Source organism: Tasmannia lanceolata, unplaced genomic scaffold, assembly GCF_043159265.1.
Source record: "Tasmannia lanceolata isolate RefF3 unplaced genomic scaffold, GAP_Taslan_0.1 ptg000008l, whole genome shotgun sequence".
In the NCBI taxonomy this organism is placed as follows: Eukaryota; Viridiplantae; Streptophyta; class Magnoliopsida; order Canellales; family Winteraceae; genus Tasmannia; species Tasmannia lanceolata.
In genome coordinates, this window is record NW_027518685.1 from 6,931,888 (window position 1) to 6,956,275 (window position 24,388).

The 24,388-nt window shown below is 36.6% G+C and overlaps 1 protein-coding gene across 8 annotated transcripts in view; it reads right to left on the reverse strand.

Moving 5' to 3' along the window:
- MSH5 (MUTS-homologue 5) overlaps positions 1-23,419 on the reverse strand; it is a 34,543-nt gene extending 11,124 nt beyond the window's left edge. For 4 of the 8 annotated variants that reach the window (XR_013252757.1, XR_013252758.1, XM_077387565.1 and 1 more), the window contains exons 1-18: positions 23,309-23,419; positions 21,381-21,412; positions 20,746-20,840; positions 20,421-20,501; positions 20,274-20,343; positions 17,499-17,562; positions 15,854-16,008; positions 15,614-15,715; positions 15,510-15,537; positions 15,410-15,459; positions 15,252-15,309; positions 15,070-15,156; positions 13,503-13,559; positions 10,315-10,416; positions 10,147-10,191; positions 3,272-3,349; positions 697-747; positions 525-606 (exon numbers count right to left, since the gene is read on the reverse strand). Coding sequence is in view for 6 of the 8 variants with exons in the window: in XM_077387565.1 (XP_077243680.1) it covers positions 525-606; positions 697-747; positions 3,272-3,349; positions 10,147-10,191; positions 10,315-10,416; positions 13,503-13,559; positions 15,070-15,156; positions 15,252-15,309; positions 15,410-15,459; positions 15,510-15,537; positions 15,614-15,715; positions 15,854-16,008; positions 17,499-17,562; positions 20,274-20,343; positions 20,421-20,501; positions 20,746-20,840; positions 21,381-21,412; positions 23,309-23,344 (1,273 nt within the window). In the remaining 2 variants the exon portion in view is untranslated. Of the gene's footprint in view, positions 1-524; positions 607-696; positions 748-3,271; positions 3,350-10,146; positions 10,192-10,314; positions 10,417-13,502; positions 13,560-15,069; positions 15,157-15,251; positions 15,310-15,409; positions 15,460-15,509; positions 15,538-15,613; positions 15,716-15,853; positions 16,009-17,498; positions 17,563-20,273; positions 20,344-20,420; positions 20,568-20,745; positions 20,841-21,380; positions 21,413-23,308 lie in introns of those variants that run through there. The other 4 variants (XM_077387566.1, XM_077387567.1, XM_077387569.1 and 1 more) reach the window with 4 other exon arrangements.
- Between the last annotated feature and the right edge of the window lie 969 nt (positions 23,420-24,388).

Consider the following 24,388-nt stretch of genomic DNA (forward strand, 5'->3'; position numbering starts at 1 on the left):
AAGAACAACCCAAAAGAATAGATCAAACAATTTTATCACTTTATCCCACCAATAGTAGAATCAAGCTCCCTTATCGAACTAGGTTTCTTCCAAATTTCCTTCCAATCCTAAGGAAATTCAGGAATTTCTTTAGCTGAATTCTTACATGCTATTGGGATTGGTCATGGAAAAGTGTTTCCACATATGTTTGATGCACACCAAGCTTTAAATGGTTTATCCCATCGTGTTAAACAAACAAACATAAGGGCCACAACATTAAGGTCGATGGTATGATCCTAGCTTACCCAATGAGAAAAATTATTTAGTTGCTGAACACTTCTTTAAAAATTACTACAAACGTATTTATTGAATACAAGGACATCAGAATTTGGTGTACACACTAAATTGAAAGAACTGAAGAATTCTAACATATATATATAAGTATTGAACATTTTTTCAAATAGGTAGAGGTTATAACATAAATAATAATAGAGAAAAAATTTACATGCAATTAAGGTAAATTTGGTAATAATATGCAGACCTACCTATTTGATGTACATAAACAATACATGGGACGGGCTTACTCTCACGTAGGTGAGGAAGACGCTCCATTTCAAAACATGAAACCTACAAGACATTGATATGATTTAATGAAAACTTAAATCACTACTTAAAATGATAATCTAAGTCTAATCTATGAAAATTTAAAGATACTACCTGCTCTAGGAACTCTGGCAACTCCTCATATATTATTCTCAGCTCATCCAACTAAGCATTAAATGGAAAAATGTTTTTAGCATAGGTAAAAGATATATAATATGAACTATAGCTTGCATGATTCAGCTGCTAAAAGATTAAAGTTGGAATCATATTTTACAACTTGGGGTATTGAGCTATATCTAATGTAACCTCAGAGCCAAAAACACAACAATTCACTCGGCTTCGGGTGCACTTTATAATTTCAAACCCTAACGTAAATTATCAATGCAAAAAGAGGAAAGCATTATCTTGCTCACTTATTAGCATCCTTGGGAATGTGACAACAGGGAGATCAGCATTCCATATATGACTCACTAACTGAATAGTGCTTAACTCAATATGCAAAAACAGAGGATCCTTATAACCATTAGCTATGTCCTTAATGCCGAAATGAAAGGTTCCCAATTAGACACAAGCCTTGTTATTCATGTTATAACAATTCAATTATATTTATGTTTTCCCACACAAGCTATCATATGCAAGTACATGATACTTATCTTTAGTATGTACATTTGAAATTTACCATTCCCCAAGGTCCAAGAAGAATATATACCTACTTTGGCATCAATATTGATAAATGGACTCTGAATGTTCCCTAATGTAACATGCTTCCGCATTAAGTGATCAACTTCAATGTGCTTCATATTCTTATGGAAAACCAAGTTGGAGACAATTTAGATAGTACTACATCTGTAACAATACATTTTTTTAAAAATGTATCTGTAACAATACATGATAACTGGTTATTTGCATGTACTCCCCACTTCCACCAGTAATACTTTGTGTCAAACCAGTTCCCAAGTAAAAAGGCATGACACTCAAGTTCAGCAATTGATTATGACTTACTCTCATAATTAGTTATCATTTGCACTAGATAGGTTCAAAGATATATGCAAAATCCAGTGGTGGACTACAGAACATGGAATCCTGCCTAATCAGCATCATAGTATGTAGTCTCCCTATGGTTAAAGCCCAGTTGGATGACAATCTTTTCACTGGACCTTCCTAAAAACTGTACCTTATGTGGTGAAATATGGCAACAGTGGAGTGTCATATTTATGAAAGAGAGTTGCCAATGCATAATGGAAAAATATCATAAATATCTCCATGGTCCTACCCTTGGTATCAATCTATAACTTCTTTTGCAACACCAAATAATTTGGAGAAAATTTCAAGTAATGGGAATTAAATAAATGCAATTAAATAATTTTAAGCACTGCATAAAAAAGAAGCTGAATGTGGGGGGAAAGAATAACCAACAAGATGTTTTAGGACGCTATTGGATCTACCAAATTGAGTAGAAAGTTGATGAAAATGTCAGCATAAGCTAAATGTGTCGCAGTTTGGTCCTTGCATGAACCAAAATCAGGGACTGGTTAGGATGAAAGCCTAAATCCTGCGGTGAAACTGCCACCATTAAGATTTGGAGCTTGAAAGCATGATTTATTGGCCGCTAAATTCAATGGATGTAAAGAATGACAACAGAATTACAGGAAGTGGCAACCAGGATCGTAAGGCATTGAATGGAAGTGGCAGTATAAGATTGCAATGGAATACCTCGGCTCATTTAGATATTTATTGGAGATTGAAGTAGACCAGAGTGAAGTCTTTTGAAACTGAGTTAACAGAAAAATTGTAAAAACCAGTTCTAACACCTGAAAAAACAATTATGTGGGGATGATGGATGCCGCTAAAGACGAGTGCATAGTTATAGTTGTAACACCTGAACAAAAATTGCCGCTATAGTTGATGGATGCCACTAAGACAATCATGGAAGGAGACTCTAAGAATGTAGTTCGATGACTAAGTGGAACGGTGGTTCCTCCATGGAGATTTGCCCATCTTTTCGATGAGATTCAAGATAAAACTGAAGGATTGTCAATTACATTTTATCACATCCGAAGATTGGCTAATAGGTATCAATTTCTAATTGTCTTAATCCTTGGGTATCCATGCTCTCTTATAGAGTTTACATTGCAATTTTCAAAAAATAGCATAAAGGCTTCCTAGAGAATTTCTAGAAACATGAAAAAGGAAAATAAATTAACTACAAGTTTCGCACGAAAAAATTACAAGTTCCCAAGCAAAGAACAAAAAACAGAGATGGAAAAAGGGGGCATCTACCAATGTTTACAAAGTTCGAAGAAAAATTCCAAAAATGCCCATTCCTATTTGCTTTAATTGCAGCTCCTACCCTTCAGTGTTCTTCCTTTAATGCCATTGACTTTTATGGAAATTTAAGCTAAATCATCCTATTTGATAGTGTATAAATCCTCCTCATGGTACGCCATACTTTGACTGCATCAGAGAGAGGGGGGGAAAGAAAGAAAGAAAGCAAACACCTCTCTATATGAATTAAAGAAAACTAAACTCCATATGACACGGAGTGACTAAGTAATTGAATAGGTAACAAGGTACACAAATAATGATATACAAATAGGTTAAAGTAATCACTAACATGGATAACAATAAATAAATTAAATGAAAAAGAGTAAATCTCCTCTTAGATGAAGTCATTAATTGGAACTCTAACCTCATCACAAAATCCATCCTTCACCATTGTCTCATACCCCTTCTCCTTACTCCTATTAACATCAATCACACCCATTACCTACAAGGTATACAAATTGAAATTTTAGAAAGTTCAAAAACCATATGCTAGTTAGTTGATTGAACGCTATTAAGAATTTAGAATGAAATACAGTTTGTTTGTTGAACAGGCAACTGTTTTTAATGCTAGGTCACTAAAGTAGTAAAAAAAATTCCTTGCATGACAGCAATGTCCGTAAAAACAACCACAGTAGCTCAAAATAAGATACACAACATAAACTTGAGATAATAGCTTAGATGAAAATCAATCCTTCGGAATTATGTTAATCAAACCCTTTCAATAGTATCAAAGAAAAAAATAATATAGATTACGTTGTGGTCCTTATGGGTACAAATAGTTAGCAAAGAAAAATAAACAAACTATATAAGAAATGACTAGCTTATGTCGGTCACAATTTTAATACTAGATAATATTTAAGTACAACACAACAAAATTTGAGAACATTTTCAATAACAACTCCCTGCAAGATTATGTTAAATGAGTGAGATAAGCTGAGACTATTAATTATTATTGAACCTAGAAGTATAAATACAGCCTCAAAACAAACCATCCACTCAAGTTGAGATGGATAAATGACATACACACACGTGTTTTTGGACATACTAGAACCTTTCTTGATTGGTTAAAGTGAATTCGTGAGATCTAACATGGACATGAGGCTTTTATTCTTAGCACTCAGATAGGACGGTGACTACCTTATTGATTTCTTGGTATAAGTGGATGAAAGGGCTGCTCCTTGTTAACTAGCATTTTTAGACTACCTTGCATGCAAGCTTGTTTGGCTATGTGATTGTGCATATGGAGAGTTCATATATTGCTTAGGTACTTAAGAGTACTAAGTGACATGATTTTTGTATCAAAACTTCAATATGTATTGCAGCTGTCAAAATCTGATGCATATTGCTGGCATGTGATGCATATCTGGAGATCTACCCCAAAATCTTGTTTTTTTCAAGAAAATCTCAAAAATAATAAGAAAAGAAAATTTAATAATCATAATTATCATTTTTTTTTAAAATGAGAATATATTAAAAGGAATCGAGAAGATTCACTAATAAAAGAATACAAGGAGAAAGAGAAAAATACAAGGAGAATAATAAACACAGAAAAAACTAGGGAGGCATAAAATCAAACCACTCCACACTAGATCTAATAGCTCCCGATTTGGCCAAACCATCTGCTTCACCATTGGCTGATCTTCTCACATGACTAAAAGAGGCGAGAGAACCCGAAAGTCTATCTGAGATCTCTTCGATCAAGGAGAGGAAGCTCCAAGGAGGTGGAGCAGATCCCGAAATCCATTTCACTACATTTGATGAATCTCCTTCAATAATCACTTTGTCCAAAATTCCTTCTTCCAGATGCAAGATTAAGGAAAAAGCCGCTTTAACTTCCGCCTCATTAGAATCACATAGACCACACGGACCTGAATAAGCCCAAATTACCATACTTTTTTCATCTATAAGAAGACCACCTCTTCCCCCCAACCCAGGGTTCCCAAAACATGCTCCATCAAAATTAAGTTTAAAGAAACCGGGGGGTGGATTAGACCATTGTTGGACTATCTTTGACTTGGAAGAACCTTCGGAGGAAACAATAAGCCACCCCTCCCACAAATCATAAGCAGAGGTACCAAAGAACAGAGAAGAACTTTTAGCCCACTGTATCGAAATTGCTACAATCCTTTGAAAGGTCCCGTAAGCTGACTTGGCCTTATCGACAAAAAACTCGATCATTTCTTTCTTTCCATATCGACCACCACATAGCCAAAAGGCAAATCCTCCACAAAGCTTTCCCCTTTTTCTTCCAAGGCACATAATCCCAACATTGAAGAATCTGCAGAATAGTATTTGGGATAACCCAAAGAATACCGAATCTAGTCAACAGCAGACCCCAAATCACCCTTGCGAACTTACAATGAAGGAAAAGATGATCAATTGATTCCCCATCCTGAAGACACAGAGGGCAATGATTCACCAACATCATTCCTTTCCTTCTCAAAAACTCCAAGGTTTGAATTCTCCCCCGGCTAACAGACCATCCGAAAAAAACCACCCTTGGAGGGCAGGGAACAGACCACACCTTTGCTACTAAAACGTCAGGAACTCCGGTCATCCTACTTGAATAGCAAGATTTTACAGAAAACACTCCAGACTTACTATGAATCCAGATTCTCTTATCCGTTCCTACTCTTTTGATATAAGGTCCTTCAATCAAAGTAAACAAATTTGAAAGGGAAGATAATTCCCTGTCGAAAAAGTTCCTTCTGAATTTAGGGCACCAAATGACCTTGTTCTCCAGTCTTTCAAAACAATCCACTACAAATACCTCTTTAACAGCAGCCACCAAAAATAACTCAGGAAAAATGTCTTTTAAGGGTTCTTCGGAACACCATGCATCTAGCCAAAATCTAATTCTATCCCCCTTGTAAACCTTAAATCGACACCCCTTGCGGAACGAATGAGATAATTTAAGGATATCTCTCCAAACTGTCAAACCTTTTGCCGAATAACAATCCGTAGATTCCCACCTGCCAGATGATGTGCCGTACTTACCGCTAACAACTCTAGCCCAAAGGGAGTGCTCTTCTTCTCCGAATCTCCACAACCATTTACTCATCAAAGCATTATTGAATTCTTTTATCATTTTTATTCCCAAACCTCCATCTCTAATATTTGAACACACCTTTTCCCATTTGACCAGAGGAAATCCAGATTTAATATTTGATCCACCCCAAAGGAACCTTCTTTGAATTTTCTCCATCCTTGCCACTACATGAGCAGGACAGTGGAATAGGGATAAAAAGTATACCGGCATATTGGCTAAGACTGATTTAAGTAGAGTTAATCTACCGCCTTTAGAAACCAAGTTTCGTTTCCATGAGTCTAATCTCTTCTCAAGACGATTAACAACAGGTTCCCACATAGCTTTGATAGGTCTACCCACTCCCAAAGGAAGTCCTAAATAAGAAGAGGGAAGAGCATCAAATTTACAACCAAGAATATCCACTAACTTTCGAGCCTCGTCCTCCATGATATTAAGGGCAAAAAAGCTCGATTTAAAAAAGTTTGAATGCTGACCAGAGATTAACTCATAACACCGCAGGATAGCCTTTATATTCAACAGCTTAGACTCTTCAGGAGCACTGAAAAGCAAGGTGTCATCAGCAAACTGCAGAATTGAAACCTCTACTTTGTCCTTACCAATACAGAAGCCCTCAATCAATCCTTTCTCACACCCTTTTAAAATAAGCTTACTTAAAACTTCAGCGACGATCACAAAAAGAAAAGGGGAAAGAGGGTCCCCTTGTCGTAAACCCCTAGAAGACTTGAAGAAACCTTTTGCAGACCCATTCACCAACACCGAGAACCAAGCTGAAAAAACACATTTTCACATCCAATCACGCCATCTATTGTTGAAGCCCATTCTGTCTAGAATGTAATCTAAACAGTTCCACTCCACCCGATCATAAGCTTTCTCCATGTCCAGCTTACAAACGATTCCTTTTTCTCCACTCTTTGATCGAAAATCAATGGCCTCATTTGCAATCAAGGAGCAGTCCAAAATTTGTCTTTTGCTTACAAAAGCACTCTGGCTGTCAGAAATGATGACAGGGAGAACTTTAAGGCGATCCGCCAACACTTTTGCTAGAATCTTATATAGGCAGCCCACCAGACTAATGGGCCTAAAATCCGAAACTTTAACAACCCCTTCCACTTTAGGGATTAAAGAAATGAATGTGGATCCTGTACCTTTATCCAAACTCCCCCCTTCATGGAACTCCGTAAAGAATTTCAAAATATCCGCCTTCACAAAAGGCCAGCAAGATTGGAAAAAAGCAAGGCAAAAGCCATCAGGACCAGGGGCCTTATCTTTTGCCAGCGAAAAGAAAGCTAAATAAATTTCATCCTCAGAAAAAGGCTTGTCTAAGTTCGCACTATCAGACAAAGAAAGAGAGTCAAACTCAACACCTTCCGGGATGGGGTGGATCAAATGTTTGGAAGAGTAGAGAGAAGAAAAGAAATCTAGAATAGCCTCAGAAATGCCCTCCTTGCAAGAAACCACATCGCCATTTATTAGTAGAGACTCAATTCTGTTGGATCTCCTTCTAGAACTCGCCATGGCATGCATATAGGCGGTATTTTATCACCCTCGGACAGCCATCTCACTCTTGACTTCTGTCGCCAAGAAATTTCCTCATGAAGTAAAAATTCTTGATGCTCCTGCTTCAATTTACCCAACTCTACCCGTACCTCCAAAGAATGGCTTGTAAAAAATACTGATATTTTTCCAAGTAATACATCATACTCTTACCTGACTATCTATAAAAATATGTATGTTTAAACTTTCTTTTCTGAAAATCCACAGAGTATGACATAAAAAATCTGATATTTATTCCTAGTAATACATCACAACCATACGTGACTACCTGCATAACTCTGTGCCTTTTAAATTTCTTTTGTGTTCACCAAATGTCAGGTTTGAATTGTGATTTACAACACATATGAATTCTGATGTAATTCTTTTTCTTAAAAGACAACGACATACAGCAGGCAACAGAATGGGCATATTGCCCCTCAATTAAAACAGTCATATTACACCTTCCTTTACCCGCTTATCCACTGCTTCGTTGGCCTTTCTTAAACTCAACTATAGGATTCATTTCATAGAAGAGTGGCAAAGTTTACGGCCGGCTGCCAACCTCCGGCCAATCTGACGCCAACCCTCCTCCTTTATCCTGGCTTGGGACGCTGTGAAAAACACAGGCGGAGTTTTCGTTGGCCTTTCTTAAACTATAATAAAAAAAGGGAAATGATATCACCATTCAAACGTTTTAATAACATGCGCTCAACTCCCTTGTCATTTACTATTTTAAGGTTTTGAAAGAGCTTTTTGATAACTTTAATATCCTACTGACAGCCCTTTAAATGCTAAACGATAAGAGAGTTGAGCGTGGATTATTAAAAGGTTTGAGTGGTGATATCATTTCCCTAAAAAAATAACACCTAAACTCCTACTTTAACAATTTGTTCACTGCCACCCAAACACCGCCACAAGTGCACTGATCTCCATGAGCTCAAATTCCTACAAAGCACCCATGAAATAACATTTGATGAATGGCCTTCTACCCACAATTTTTTGTTCCTTTCCTTGACAAAAATCTGTATTCAACTGAGTAAGAGGAGGATCTCCACTTCCTTAAAATCGGACACACCAATCGGATCAGAAAAAATCTTAAAATCTCAACTCTCTCATCTCTAAAAGGGAGGATTCTTTTCTGCAGTTTTGTTTTATGACTGTTGGAATAAGAAAGAAAGGAGATGCACACAGTTTTTTTTTTTTTTCCTGTAGTTTTTCTACTAGAGAAGAAAATCTAAAGCTGGGGAGATATCTTCTGTAAATTTTATGCTGATTATAAAATGTTAATGATCTACGGTTGTAATCAACCTAGATCTGATTTGTTTCGCTGCAAGTTTCATCTTTGGGATCTTTATTCTACGAAGGGTTAGTTGCAGTTAATTTTTCTACAGTAATGTATTCCTCATATGTGAATCCAGATTGGAATTATATCGTGGACACTGAAATCAAGTGGTAACCATCAACTCTTATTTCATAGTTTTGGTATAATTCTATATAAACTGGTATCAGGTTGTCAATCATAAAAAAACCTACAAAAATTCGGTATCTTATCATTGTTTGTAGATTTTTTCGACATTAGATGTGGTCAAGCCCAAGAAACTCTCTGGAGCTGCATCTAGATCATGAAGACACCTATGGCCAAAAGGGCTGATATCGTCATATGGGCCATGAACTAGTCTAGTTGCAAGTTACATGGTAGGGCATTGCAATATCTTCTAACTCTAGGATGTAGGCAAAAATAATCAAATGAAATCATTCTAAAGAACCCTTTTGAGGAAATGACTCTGATGGTAACAAAAGTGCATCAAACCCAAAAGATGAGAGAATTTGTTGATTAGGTATTTCAGTAAATTGAACATTAAATCTCAGATTTTGCAACCATAGAATGGACATTATACTTAACAGACTTTCTAAAACATGGTTGCATGGAGCTTGGATATCAGAAAAAATTGCATTTGTGCACACTATTTTAGTTTGAACTTAAGTAGAAAGTAGACTACGAAGGTTAAAACTGCCTCTATGAAATAATTACTAGGCCCAGCCAGATCAATGGAATAATTGCATGCATTTACTCTTTGGAATATAAACAAACAATGAAGTGCACATAAAGACACTCATATTAACATATAGCAGCATAGACTCAAAACTAAGCCAAAGCTGCATCTGTGAAAACAACTGTAATGATATTTCTTACTTTTCCACTCATCATTTCCCATCAAAAGTTGAAGTTTCTGAAGTTTAAGGGGCCGTTTGGATATGCGGATTTTAGAATCTTGGGTTTCCTCAAAATCCTGGATTGGAGACAAGAGAAGGAGACCGTCCGTTTCACTTTTCTTTAGAATCTTGGATTTTAAGTAAGAAATCCAGGTTTTAGAAATCTTGAGAGATTTCTAAAACCTGAAAACATGGGATGCTCTCCTACTCTCTTGCTGCGGGAAAGAAGGGCGAGAAATCAGAAAGCGACGGCTGGTATCCTTCTTCTCTCGTCTCCCATCTACGATTTTGAGGAAATCCAAGATTCTAAAATCCAAGTTTCCAAACGGCCCCTAAGTGTTCACAGGAGTACAAAGGTAGCAAAGGAACCAGGCACAACAAGGTTTTTATGAGCACAAAGCAGTCATTGTTGAACAACACTATGGTTACGAATATGAACTAACCAGTTCATAGACATAAACCAGCTCTGTAGTGATACACGAACTTGCCTGCAAAAAGTTATAAAATATATAGATATAAAGGACATACAAATACCTCTTAGTCAAAATAAAATTGAAGAAATCTGAAAAAAAATTATGTAGAACATCAAAACTATTCACATTGTCAACTACCTTTTCAACAATGTCCAAATTCAAATGTTCCAATCGCTCATGAAGACATTCAGAAACTCCGACTTCAAAAAGTTTGTTTATGTGCAAGAGTGAACAAATACTCTGAAAAGAACGAAAATGACTGTGAGTTCTTGGCAAGGACTATGAGTTTTTGGATTGAGCAAGTCTATAATTAGTTTGAATTCAGGTAACAAGTCACTATGTTAGGTTATATAAGAAGAAAATAAGGAAAAGCAAACAGCATGATCCATTATCCCTCCAACATGTCAGCTACTCAAGAGAAATACAAAACTATTAAATTGGCATTTTCACAAGATTGTTCAACCAGTATAGATATAATTGGTGTGTACGAAAACTAAAAGTGTTTTCTTAGCCCAAGAATATTGAAGGAAGGGATGAATACACTATTGCTTACAATTAGTCATCCCTGTAGTGCAGATGCCTCGTATTCTACTAAAAAGTAATCACCTTAGCTGACTAATGTGCACAACATGCACGTGGGTTTTCGGGGCATCGCCATGGAAGGAAAATTTATTTTTTTGTTTTGTGCTAAAGGGTATTTTGGTAATTTCTTGATGTAGTGGCATTAATATATAATCCATGTATTAGGGTTTTGAGTTGTGAGTTTTCTTGCCTGAGAGGAAAGGACAGATTTGTAAACCTAGTGAAAATCTTCTCCCATAGACATAGGCACACTGCCGAGAGAATCATGTTCTTCTTTTAGGCACTAGTAGTCTCCACTCAACCCAACTCAACAAAGCCTTTCTCCCAAACTAGTTGGGGTCGGCTAAATGAATCCTTTAGAAAAATTTCATGAAGAAGGAATCTACCCTGCTCTAATCCTGGCTCTAGTTGGGTTCTTCTACGTGGATCATTTTCTTCCATTCTATCATATCCAAGGTCATGTTCTTTGTTATGTTCCTTGCTATCAAGTCTTTCCTCACTGTTTCTACCCAAGTTGTTTTTTGTCTGCCCCTACCTCTTTTTACTCCATCAATTTGGCACGAGTCGCCTCTTCTCACCGGAGCATCCAAAGGCCTACGTTGGATATGTCCAAACCATTTTAAGCGGTGCTCTCTCATCTTCTCCTCAATTGGTGCCACCCCCACCTTTTTACGTATGTCTTCATTTTTAATTCTATCTAACCTTGGGTGGCCGCACATCCATCTAAGCATTTGCATCTCCGCTACACTCATCTTATGCACATGCTGCTTCTTGGTGGCCCAACATTCTGAGCCATACAGCATAGCTAGCCTCATGGCTGTCTTAAAAAATTTTCCTTCAACTTGGTAGGGATTTTAAGGTCGCACGGAACTCCTGAGGCAAGCTTCCACTTCAACCAACCTGCACTTATTCTATGGTTAACATCCTCTTCAATCTCTCCTTCCTTATGTAGAATTGAACCAAGATAGCGAAAGATATCCCTCTTAGGTACCTCTTGTCCAGTCATATTTACTACATCCTCGTCCCGCCTCCTTACATCACCAAAGTTGCATTCCATATATTCTGTCTTAGTCCTACTCAGTCTAAAACCGTTGGATTCCAAAGTAGTTCTCCATAATTCAACTTAGCATTTACTCCTGCTTTGGTTTCGTCGATTAATAATACTACGTCATCTGCAAATAACAGACACCACGGCACCTCATCCTGGATACCCTCCGTAAGCTCATCCATAACTAGCGTAAAAAGATAAGGGCTTAGAGCCGATCCTTGGTGCGGTCCTATTGTAATTGGAAACTCACTAGACGTGCCATCCGTGGTTCTGACACTAGTTACTACTCCATCGTACATATCCTTAATCACATCAACATATTTAGTAAGCACTTTTTTTTCCTTTCAAGGACCCACCACATAACACTCCTGGGAACCCTATCATATGCTTTCTCCAAATCAATGAAAACCATATGAAGGTCCTTTTTATTTTCTCTAAATCTCTCCATTAACCTCCTAATCAAGAAGATAGCTTCCATAGTCGATCGTCCGGGCATGAAGCCAAACTGATTCTCTAACACCTTAGTCTCTTTTCTTAGTCTATGCTCAATTACCCTCTCCCACGTAACATTTTAGGCACTAGTAGTAAGAAGGAGAATTTGTGGCAAGCTACATCACCAAAGCACAATACATAAGGATTGCAGGGAATGTGGTTAGAATATCCTAGACAACAAACTAATCATCACGTTCTTGTAGAGGCCATGAGCATACATACTATGATAAAGTGAGTAGCATGTGTTATCAGATCTATATTATCAATTTAATTATATAGATCAGTTATCACCTAATTCGAAAAAGATCATGACTATAAAATGAATCCCTAAAATATAACATCCAAGGAATATGTTAAAGTACAAACTCTAGATGCAAGCATGGGTATTCAATAGAAATTATGGAAATTTAGAAACATCCAAATGCAACACATTCTTAATCTCTTTCTATTTTGAATTCTCTTCTATGGGGTGAACTTGTACGTGCATGTTGCACAAGTTAGATAAGACTCGCACGATATGAAAGAATATGAATGTGTATGGGACAATAAAAAAATAAAAAAAATCCATGTCATACTTGCCAAGTTCACCCCACAAGTGATACACCCGGTCTTTCGTAATCCGTCTTGCCCAAAAAAGGGCAATTAGTATGATAACATCCAAGGTTTTAATTATCGTGTGTCTATAGTTCAATACCCTACATATAATACTTTTGCATATGCTTGTAGCTCCCTTGACTAGGATTTCTATAACATGTCAGTTGGTTTGAACAATCAACTCATATTCTTGCCACCAAACAAAATCTTACGGAAATTGACAAGACCTTCCAATAATAAGATATTGTACAAAAGAAAATCAAGCAAGCAAATGGTAAGCCTGTGATGTATGCATAAATGACAAGTTCTTCAAATCCACATGGAATTTATTCTCTCAACAATAACCACAAAAAAAATCATTTGTATAGCATATTCCCATGTTAGATATTCCTTCAATGCTTGGGCCTCATTATCATCTCTTAAGCTTACTACATTTCTGCAAAATAAAGCATACCATCATTCATGAATTTCGAACAGAATAGAATTAGCATTACTTCAATCAACGGGAATCAGTTATACAAAAAAAAAAAAAAAAAAAAAATCTTGAAATAACTTTTTCAATAGAGAGCACAACTAGTAGACGAAATTCTTCAAATATACACATTGGTACCTTCAAAAAAGCTGACCAGTCACCGCTTTTGCATATAGAACTTGGAGAGTTGAATTTCTGCATAGAAAAGATAAGCATTTAACACTTCATAAAATAAGGCATGCAGAGGGTGGTTGAAAAATTAAGAATCACTTATCATCTGATTACAGGACTTCTAAAGTTGAACTTGGGGAGCTGAGGAGACCCAAATCTCCCTTGCCAATAGAGAAAACACAATGTGCCCCCACCAAGGTTTAAAATTTCGGTTTCGGTACTGGTTTCGGACCCCGAAATTTTGGTTGAAATCTGGTACAAAAATCGAAACCAATATTTTATTCAATATTAAATTTCGGTCGAAATTTTGGTGAAATGTTAAATTAATTTTTTTAAAAAAACAGATTTTTTGGGTCAAATTTCGGAAAAACCGAAATTCCGAAATTTCGGCCGAAATAAATGACCGTTTCTGTTTTTAGTGGTTTCGGTGTCGGTCTCCACCGAAATCCGAAATTTCGGATTTCGGTCCATGGCCCCCACCACTACCCAAGCATCAAAGCCGAAGCTGCACGCACCGTCCGCGATTACTACGACCAAACCCATTTAACAACCAAGGTTTTAAATTTTGGTTTCGGTTTCGGTTTTGGTCATCAGCAAAACGAAAACATTTCTCTTTCAGTATGAAATTTCAGCTGAAATCTTGAAAAATCATAGAAACATTTCGATACATAATCACAACCGAAATCCACGTAAGATTCTTCACCACTTGAATATCGATAGAAACTTTGCTTTTTTTTATCTGAGAAATTATCTGTTTCAAACAAAATCTCAAAATTTTGGACAAAACTCCGAAATTTCAGGCAAAATCTATTTTTTGATAGTGAGATGAACTCGCCTTGTTTTTTATTGTTTAACCAGCTGTCAAAAGTTATTACAATTCCCAAAAAGCTCTCAGCAGCCAATTAAAAAGGAAAAGCTGAGGAGAGTTCATCTATCAAAACATGGTAAGAGTAAATATCAGTAGCCTTATATAAAATATTAAACAAAAAGGTTATAGTTTCCACTAACTATATTTGAAGTGTCCAATTCTTTGGCTTAGTATAGGAATCCTCTACTGAAGGTGCCAATCCTGCTTTGGAATCTCACCCCTAGTTTTGAAACAGATCTCTCTCCTACTACCATGAACCCTCGAAAACAGCCTTCAAGTCAATCAAGTTTATTGTGTTATATTGGTAGTTTTTCGTCGTTTTCTGCTAGAAGCCTAGAGCTATTCTAGGTTCCTGTAAAGTATAAATACAATCACTCTAGGTCAATTTGTATGGTTCGTTCAAAAAGGAAACACATCTCAAACATTTTAATACTGGTATCCAATGACAGTTCCTGAGAACCCTAGGTTCCTAAACTTTATGAGAACAAGCTTGTTGCCTCCTGAAACCATTACCAATCAGTGCAACTAAGCTCATTCCCCAATTCCAGAGCTTTAAAACCGGTTTACCACTTCTAGTGAAGGTAGATAAAGAGTACAGTTTGAATTTCATAAGCAAAATAAAATGTGCAAACAAATTTAAAGGAGAAAAAAAAATTGCAAGTTTACCTTGAGAATGTGGGGAATATCCCTTACATACTTAAGAGTATCATGTAAAGCAGCCATCAATTCTTCACAGCAAATAAAGAATGATATCTTATGCCTTCTCAGAGAATACAGTTTGTTTTTGACAGGTTCAAGCAAAAGGAAATGTGGAAAGGTTGCCCTAGAATAAAGTTTGACAAGGATACAGTGTCGAGACGGCCATTCAAAATGTCAAGGTCTAGAATCGGTCTCAGGAACCAAGTCCTAAAAGGAGAACGCCATTTTTGGGACCCCATGTAAGTTGTAATTCTAAGAACAATAGCATCAATAAATTTTTCTCTGCAAAAACTTGAATAGAGCTCACCTCAACAGACGCCTACCCATTGGAGTGACACACTGAAATAAGAGAAATGCCTTAGTCCAAAGATTACATGGCCTTTCAAAACAACATAGATCCAACATACCTTATTCAAAATCCCAAAAACAGAGAACCTACAATTTAAGAAGGTAAAGATTTAATCATTGGAAACTTCCCATTAAATGCCACAAAATATGTTTCGTTGTTTACCCTTCCTTAGCTCTCCCAATGCCCATGTGGCTTGGATGCTTGTCAATTTGAAAAATCTGCAATGCCTCATGAGCCGCTGCATCCAGTTTGAGAAACTTGTTTCTGTTGCAGATGTAAGGTCATACATAATATTACAGGTATCCATAGTATACATTTATAAAAGTAGTTATATTACATCATATGAATAACATGAACTATGCATAAACTTCAAACTATGATGGTAAGTATGGTGGAGGATAAAATGAGATTTCTGTGACACAATCAATGGTTATCGATGCAGTGCCGCATTCCTTCTGTTCAAGAGTATCTACAAGCCGCTCATTCTCTAGTATAGCAAGAAGGCCCCCACTTGCACGAACTTGTAGATCACTTCCCATATCCATCATAGAATTCAGCTGCACTCAACAAAAAACAGGAAGCATTCAAGCAAGAATTTCGAGAAAGCAATTTCAGCCAAGCTGCAAAAATAGTAATCAAGATATAGGGTCAGGAACAAATGCAAAAGATATGCTTACACATGGATGATTCAAAATTATGAGATGACTACATTTCAAGCTAAGTGAGAAACTGTTGCAGAGAAATTGGAGATAGTAACAGGTAGCAAGGTATCCTCCAGATGGAGAAGACAACTATAACCTCTGTTAATGTATAAAAGATTAATAACACCTTTCTCCAACAGCTTAAGCTTTTGGAGAAGTAGGTAAGTTAACATGGTATCAGAGCCAAAGGTCTCGAGTTCAAACCTCCCGGATAGCAAAAATCCACATGCGATGGTCGGCCCAGAGTGGGACCACATGTGCCACGTGTTTGCCAAGTTGGCCACACATGCGGGGGAGTGTTAAAGTATAAAAGATAAATAACGCCTTTCTCCAACAGCTTAAGCATTTGGAGAAGTTGGTAAGTTAACAGCCTCAATTAAAATATAACCATAACTGGAAATGTAATGTTTTAACAATCTTTTTGTGTTATTGTTTATTTACTTATTGGTAGGTAAGCCGGACTTGAACCTGCTCAAGATTGAAGGAGAAAGCCTAGTTCCACTGAGCTACACGTGCAACCCTAAGCTTAAATGGAGAGAAAATAAAAGCAAAAAACTAGATGACAAAATTCTGCTTCTAAGACGACGAGTTTAGAGTTTGAGAAATTGATGCATATATCAAAAAGGTTCTAGAATCAAACCAAGGAAAATGCCCATGCCAAATTGGCAATCGTATGGAACTACTAAATTTTGTCTATGTATTAATTTCTTTGTAGGAAATAAGAGATCTTTATATTGCCATCGGGAAAATATCATATGAAACATATGTATAAGCAGATTCTACTGGAAGTAAGATAAGTGTTGGCAGGCAAAGAGACTCGTTGTTTTTGGTAAATGTTCAGAAACATAAAGAAAATTTAACTCCACAAAAGGTTTGTGAGATTATTTATATGAGCAGGTGTAATCATAAAATAGTAAAATAACCAAAGATCAAGCACATCTGACACTTTTTAACAGTGACTTTGTTCAGTTCACTGCGATTTTCTGAAGTAAAATAAAATATTCATGTAGGTTTTTCTCAAGAGACCATGCGGTAAGAATGCAAAGCAAATACTAGACACTGTGAAATTCCATCTGAAGGAAACCTTCAATTCTGTCAAATTAATAGTACAAGGAGACTTGAATCATGACTCAGTCCATTTTCATATTGATCACAATATATGTAAGAAATCAGACATTTAATCAAATACTTATGGCTAAATTCCACTCCTCCCTTTCTTGGAATTCTGCAGTTTGGTGTATTTGGGAACATTTTAGAAGAAAATAAATAATAGATAAATGGATGAAGAGATAGGAGCAGAGGCAGTTCAAAATCATGAAGAGACAAAATAGTTTATCAGAGCCTACAAAGCAAATTCTCTCCTTAATGCTTAGCCCATCATCCATCCCTGCAACTCGAAGGTATACCAATCTGCAACAGCAAATGATGCTCAATCAACTTTCCCTAAATTGAGAAAAGCAAGCCAGGCAAGCAAGCATCATCTCAAGCGCATATCATCCAAATTCATTTGACCATACTGAACTTGAACAAATTCTTTTTTTTTTTTTTTGAACGGTTTGAACAAATTCATTTAACATCTAAATGTAACAATTGTATCTAATTAAGCATAGCTAAAGATTGAAAGACAACTATCAAACTCATATAAATAACTAAAATTAAATGTTTAGGAAGTGCAGTTACCCAAAGCAGAAGGAACAGAATACAAGTATGGCTGTGGAGTAGCAATGGCCATAAAAAGATCAATCAAAATCCACTAACAAATACCAGAATCATTTGATCAGTGTAAATGCAAATGACCCTCATATAAATAATCATTTCGAACTGATGAACAATATCAATTAGAAAATCAAAAATCTTAATGGACTTTTGCAGCACTAACTATAGATTTCTTGTTGTCCATCTCTGATTACATTGGATCTGTTTTCAGATAAATTTCAAATTATCTTGCTATATTGCAACTGCTACTACCCGGTTATAATAAGAAATTCCACTGGAAATCTTTAGTGATGTTCTACTGATAATCAAAATCTATTTCTTAAGAATAAATATGAAGTAGGCAATGCAATAAACACCCAATAACTGAAGGTGAAATATATTCCTATGGGTAAATCAATATCAACTTCCTGTCAGGAGTCAGGACCTTATGTTTTCTAGGATCTTTCAACATTGTGATAGCATTTGAAAATAGAAGAGTGAAAATGGGAAGATCAGTCGCAAACTCATAGGTAAGTTAGGCAAGAGGTTTTAGGCTTCATTGAAAGAATTCCGTTGAAGAATATTTAGGAACAACTTAAAATGGCATGATATGACCATAAAACCAAAATAACCTGCATGGGCACCAATTTTACACAGCCCCCCCCCTTTCAAGTCAAAATGCCGGAAATGATCATTATGATATTGTTGCACTGGTAACAATGTTTGCCTACCGAAAGACCACCAATGAAGATATTAGCAACTCGATATTTTGACAAACATAGTAAATATTAACTCATGCTACAAAGAATTTTTCAAAGTAGCAGTCAGCTTCTGTGCCAATTTGAGGCGCCAAACAACTTCAAGGATTCAATGACTAGGTTCTCCCAGAATGCCAGCGGAGCTAATAGTATTAGTTCCCTTCAATCAAATCTCTAAATCGAATTCCGCCCTCCGGACTAACTTACCTCTCAGCATGTCACCTAACATTTTCCATCAAACATGTGAAAACAACCAATAACTCCAAAAGCTTAAGCCATTGGAGATGGCGCTATTTATTCTTTTATACTTTGACACTCCCCCTCACATGTGGCCCCTCTTTTTAGAGTTGTCCATTACATGTGGATTTTTAATATCAAGGAGTTTTGAACCTGGGACCTTTGCTCTGATATCATGTGAAAACAACCAATTACTCCAAAATCTTTTATACTTTAACAAAACACATGCTCCTCTATATATGAAAACATGTTCTGTTTCCTTGCAACATATCTCTAAAAGATTGTGTGGAAAATTCGAGTACAATAATTGCAGCTGAAAAGGCTTGGTAAACAGCTACATTTGAAAAAGCAAGTGCCTTCTAGTTTTAGTTCCCCCAGGATATAAGATCTCCTAAAAATAATATGATGACCAGACACTGGGTAGTACCGGAACTAGGTCTCTGATCTGTTTCTTGATCCCCGAGTGTAGAGATCCCTGGTCAACCATTATTCAGAATTAGTGTGAGAAAGAGCATAAATTGCTTTTCTGAAGAAATTCGCTTACATAATTTATTACAAGGACAGATCAATACCCATGTGAAGAATATGCACGAAGACTGAGGTCATCTCAGGCTAACCATTACAATCTTATGATTCCTACTCTCATGTGTTCCCTTTCTGTTCATTACGGTAATTGTATATCAGCCTAGGTGTACTCTGGTGATACTTGCATAATATGTGTTGATCGTGCACCCTAATCACAAAAATTGTACGTTGATTCTTTCCATTTTAAAAAACAAAATTCCTATTATTCTTGTTCTTGTTGAATGTGAGATTTTATGTGGGTCATTGAAGATGGATTTGCTTCAAAATTTTCCGTTTCTGATACCTATTTCTAAGAATTCCTTGTTGCCCAATTCACACAAATTCAGGCGCAGTTAAGAGTTAGTTTAATTTCTGAAACATCATAGTATTTTTTACTGTGAATTAATCCAAATTTTCACACAAATAAGCAAAGTTATATTAGGGTTTGTAAACAACTTGTGAGTGGTCTCAAAAGATGTTTCTGCCATCAAAATGAATTTTGAACAATAAAGCCTATACTACTTTGGTAGAAAGCAATAGATACATGAAACACTAAACATATAACGTAAAAACTCTATAGTGAAAAATCAATGAAATAGATAGGTCCATCATCCAACATAATACCAGTCAAAGTCACCCAAAATTGCCACAAATAAGCGTTACTGATTCTGTGAATTACATCTGGAAATACCAATCATTTGACTTCTAGACTCATTTTGAAGCAAAGGATATTATGCGATGAAATTCAATCAACTACAATAAGTCTTTGTGCTTAGAAAGAAAAATGCGAGGTATTTGTCTATGAGAACTGAGAAACAAACAAGAGCACCAGTTGAACATAGTGCAGGACTATAGAAATTTTTGTACCTGTGCCATGCTTGCTCATAGCTGAATATTGAGCTTTTCACAAGCTTCACTACAAGAGCCTCATTACCATCTGTTTCATCATACAAACAAGTCAACGAGAAGCATAAATGGATACTATATTATTCAACAAAGTTATGAGTTACAAACCACTTCTTTGTAGAGCAGAAAGGAAGGATTCTTCAGTTTTAGTGCTTGTGTAAATAACGAGAGGCTTAGCTTGATATTTTACTGAAGCAATTCAGTCAAAGAAATATGTAAGATATTTTGATACATGGTCATACAATGGATGTACCTCTGCAATAAAGTAAATGACAGCAAAGCATAAGCAATACAAACCAATAGAATCATAATGAAGAAAAATGAGGCCAATGGGGCAATCCAAAGACGTTTTGAGTGTCAAGTTGAAAAGCAACATATAAATGGGTGAGTGAAACTACAGAATTAATGACCCAAGAATTTATGAGGCACATACCAAGATCAATTAGGGGGAAATCCTCACTCCCATCTTCCCACACTTCCGAGACATAAAGCTGTCGAATACCAGAATCATAGTATGCAACTCCAACTCTGGAAATTGAAACATAAGAAGTCATCAATTATAAACACATAATCGTTGAAGTCAATCAAATAGATATTGCTGAAATCTAGAGAAGAACTTATCAAAGTAATTTAAGTAATTGTGATCCTACAATTTGGTTACCAGTGCAAATTTGATGGGAAGGTAGTTTTAATCCTAGCTCTTGGCACCTAATCACTGAGTAGTCATGACGTAGCATTTAGTATATAGGATATGTAATATACCCCAAGTACCATAGCTACCCATCAGTAAATCTTTTTCACCATCCAGTTAACTTGATTTCACTTTTAATAGCTCTACTTCTACCTTTATTTTATATGGTATCAGAATAATCACTTCCCGGTTTCTGATTTGATCCATACAATTGGTATAGTACCAAGGATTGCATGAATGGTGAGCCAGACACATAAGGCAAGAGTTCACATAAGGCAAAAGAACTGAACTCTTGCCTTAATCGCACATTAAGATAGAAGCCTGAGCAATGCAATGGAATTCTCAACAAAAAATAATTTTGATGCTAACAAGGTTACCTTTGGCCTTGTAGGATGCATGCCATGTACACCTACATGTAAATAACAAGAAAATTAAATGGATCAAATAAGAAGGTGGCAAGCCCATGATTTTCTCATACTACAATATCAGCCGCTCTTGAACACTACAGAATCCATTCACTTACCGAATATTGCAACATTCAATAATCAATACCACTAATCTTAAGTTTGAAGGGGAAAAGAAATAGTCAAATACACTAATATCGCACAAAACAACTTCGAAACAAGGCATCAAATAATGTTTCAAAAGAAACTAATGACACTTAGAAAGTCAAAAAATTACCACCACATGGAAATATCATCTTGCGGTCAATCAAGGGGTTTCATTTTTACAATCATAGGCATGAAGTTTCAAAAACAGTGTCAGAGAATAGGCCAATGAGCCAAAAAAACATGCAATAAATATATCTAACATAATATATACAATCAGACCTAATTTTCTGATTGTATATAACCTTCACCAAGGATTGTTTTGACCGGCAGGAGGATATAACTTAAAGGAAAATTTTCAAGAGCAACTTCTTTGACAGAGCGCTGGGCCAGGTGGTGAGCTTGCTGGAAGCTATTGAGGCTATCTATATCAAGAAGTCAGGGGAAGACAAAAGGGGGTTTGGATCTGATGCTCGTCCAGGACATTTAATATCAAATCTTTCTACCAGCAGATTGCATTTAACTCTGTTCTCCACCCCACCCACACCCACCTAGCCAGAGTATGGAGCATTCCTGCCTCACCTCGGGTGTGTGCTTTTGGATGGACGACACTGCTGATAAAATCCTGACAACACACCACCTTCGAAATTGCCAAATATTGATTATTCATCAATATGCACTTTGTGCGGAGGCGGGAGAATCGGTACTTCACAAGTGCATTCACTGTAAGCTGGCTAGGCATGTGGAGCAGGATTCTAAAAATATTTGGGTTCATTTGGGTTTTTCCTGCCTCATTACCGGAATTAATGGAGAGTTGGCACTTGGCCCCTTGTTTCTTGGCGGAAGAAAGTTAAAATCCTTTAGAACATAGTTCTGTTAGCCACTCTTTGGGTACTATGGAAGGAGAGGAGTGCCCGAGTGTTTCAAAGTGAAGTCAAAAGTTCCCACTACATCTTTACGAAGGTCATCCTCACTTGGAGGTTGGTTGGGCCAGCCTAAGCAATACAGGCATTAATAATTATATACTAATTAGGATGCAATGTATTGGGCCATTGTTCTTGTATGCTCCGACCTAGTCCTTCAAAAATCATCAATACACCATTTTTCCTAAAAAAATCCTATCAGAATTCACAGTCCCACCATACATATACGATAGATCCGGTCCATGAACAAGAAAATAGAAATATATTCATCATCCCATTCACTGTTCAACACTATTCCGTTAGCTTTGACAAAATTCATGTGTAAGCCCTAGATTATTTCAGATTCCACAGTTAGATCCATCTGCAACAATAAAACTTAGTCTCCGTTTTCTAAATGATTATAGAAAATTTTCATTAGATGGAAGGATGTTTGTATCTGTAGGATGTAATTTGAAGTTCAGAGGAATTCACATATAGGGAAGCAAAGGACAGAAGTGTCTAAATTTCTGAATTAGCACGCTTATCTTTGTAAAAATTACATAAACAATACATCAAACGGAACTCTGCATCCAAGAGATAAAATTCGAAGATCCAAGGAGCTGCCTAAGAATATTGAAGATTAGATGAGTTCTAATTTCTGAATTAGGTTACGAAATCTATACAATGTACTAAGATAGTATCGAATGGAAACTGAATATTCGTCGGTATAACTCAATAGGCATGATGAAAAATAAGATGACAACCGAAAAGTATGATTCAAGCTATGTGAAGCCAAAGAGACATAAAATGCGTTGAATCTCAGAACGGAACCGGAGGAGAAGATCAGGAATTCACCTGAGATTCGGCCTCCGTTTCGGCGACTTCCTCCATTTTCCGATCGCTTTTCAGAGAGGGAGAGAGAGATGGAGGGAGGGAGGGAGATTTTGTTTCTAAATGGGCTTTTTATAGACTTTATGGAGGGATAATGGCATAGGACCCTTGTTTTGATAATAGCACTCTTTTTTCTGTTAGCCTGGGTAAAGTGAGGAAAGATGTGTCGTTATTAAAAGGGTCCGACAAGCGGACAGTCAGACACCGTCGGATCAACCCAAACGAATGATTTTGGTGTCCCACACGGAGATATGAATGTGGGCTATTACGATGCAACGCATATGGTCCTCATCCCATGCCAAGCAACCATCTCATAAGTAAGATCAATGGCCTAAGATCATCCAATCGAGGTGGGGTCGACAAAAATGGACTGGACTTGTGGCCGCCAGTCGGATCAATGAACCCAATCACATCCACCTAGCCATGTCCATGTGCCTCCTTAAATATAATTTTCCCATATTTATGCTATTATTTAGGACGTCTAAGCACTATTTATTTGGGAATTTCTACATTCGTTCTTGAGCTGAGCAAACACGCACCCCCTTGCGTGTTTCATAGACTCATATCTTGCAATACATACTTGATTTTAATTGGTATCTCTAATTGCAATACGGTAAAATATCCATCTCTTCAGTTCACTTGGCACATATCTTGATCGGACCATGATATCTTTGCTTTTAATCGCTATCTATAATTGTAACAGAAACATAAGACAGGGCAAAGTTCAGTGACATTTTCACTTCTTCAAGTCTTCCTTACTGATGGCATATTTTCAATGTACACCAAAACTGCAAGCTGCAGTTGGAATGCGTTGGCAGAACTCCTCATTTTTTTAAAAATATGGTTTTAATTTCTGCTTTTAAGTATGGAAATGATTTATGCGCTCCAGTGTTCTGATAAACATGCGCTTCACTTGTTTGTCGTGTAGTACTTAAAAGGGATGTCAGAGGATATTACGGTTCTCAAAAAGCTCTAAAAGCCCCTTTTATTTTATTTTTTTAAAGAAAATATGGTTTTAATTTCTGCTTTTGAGTATAGGGAAAT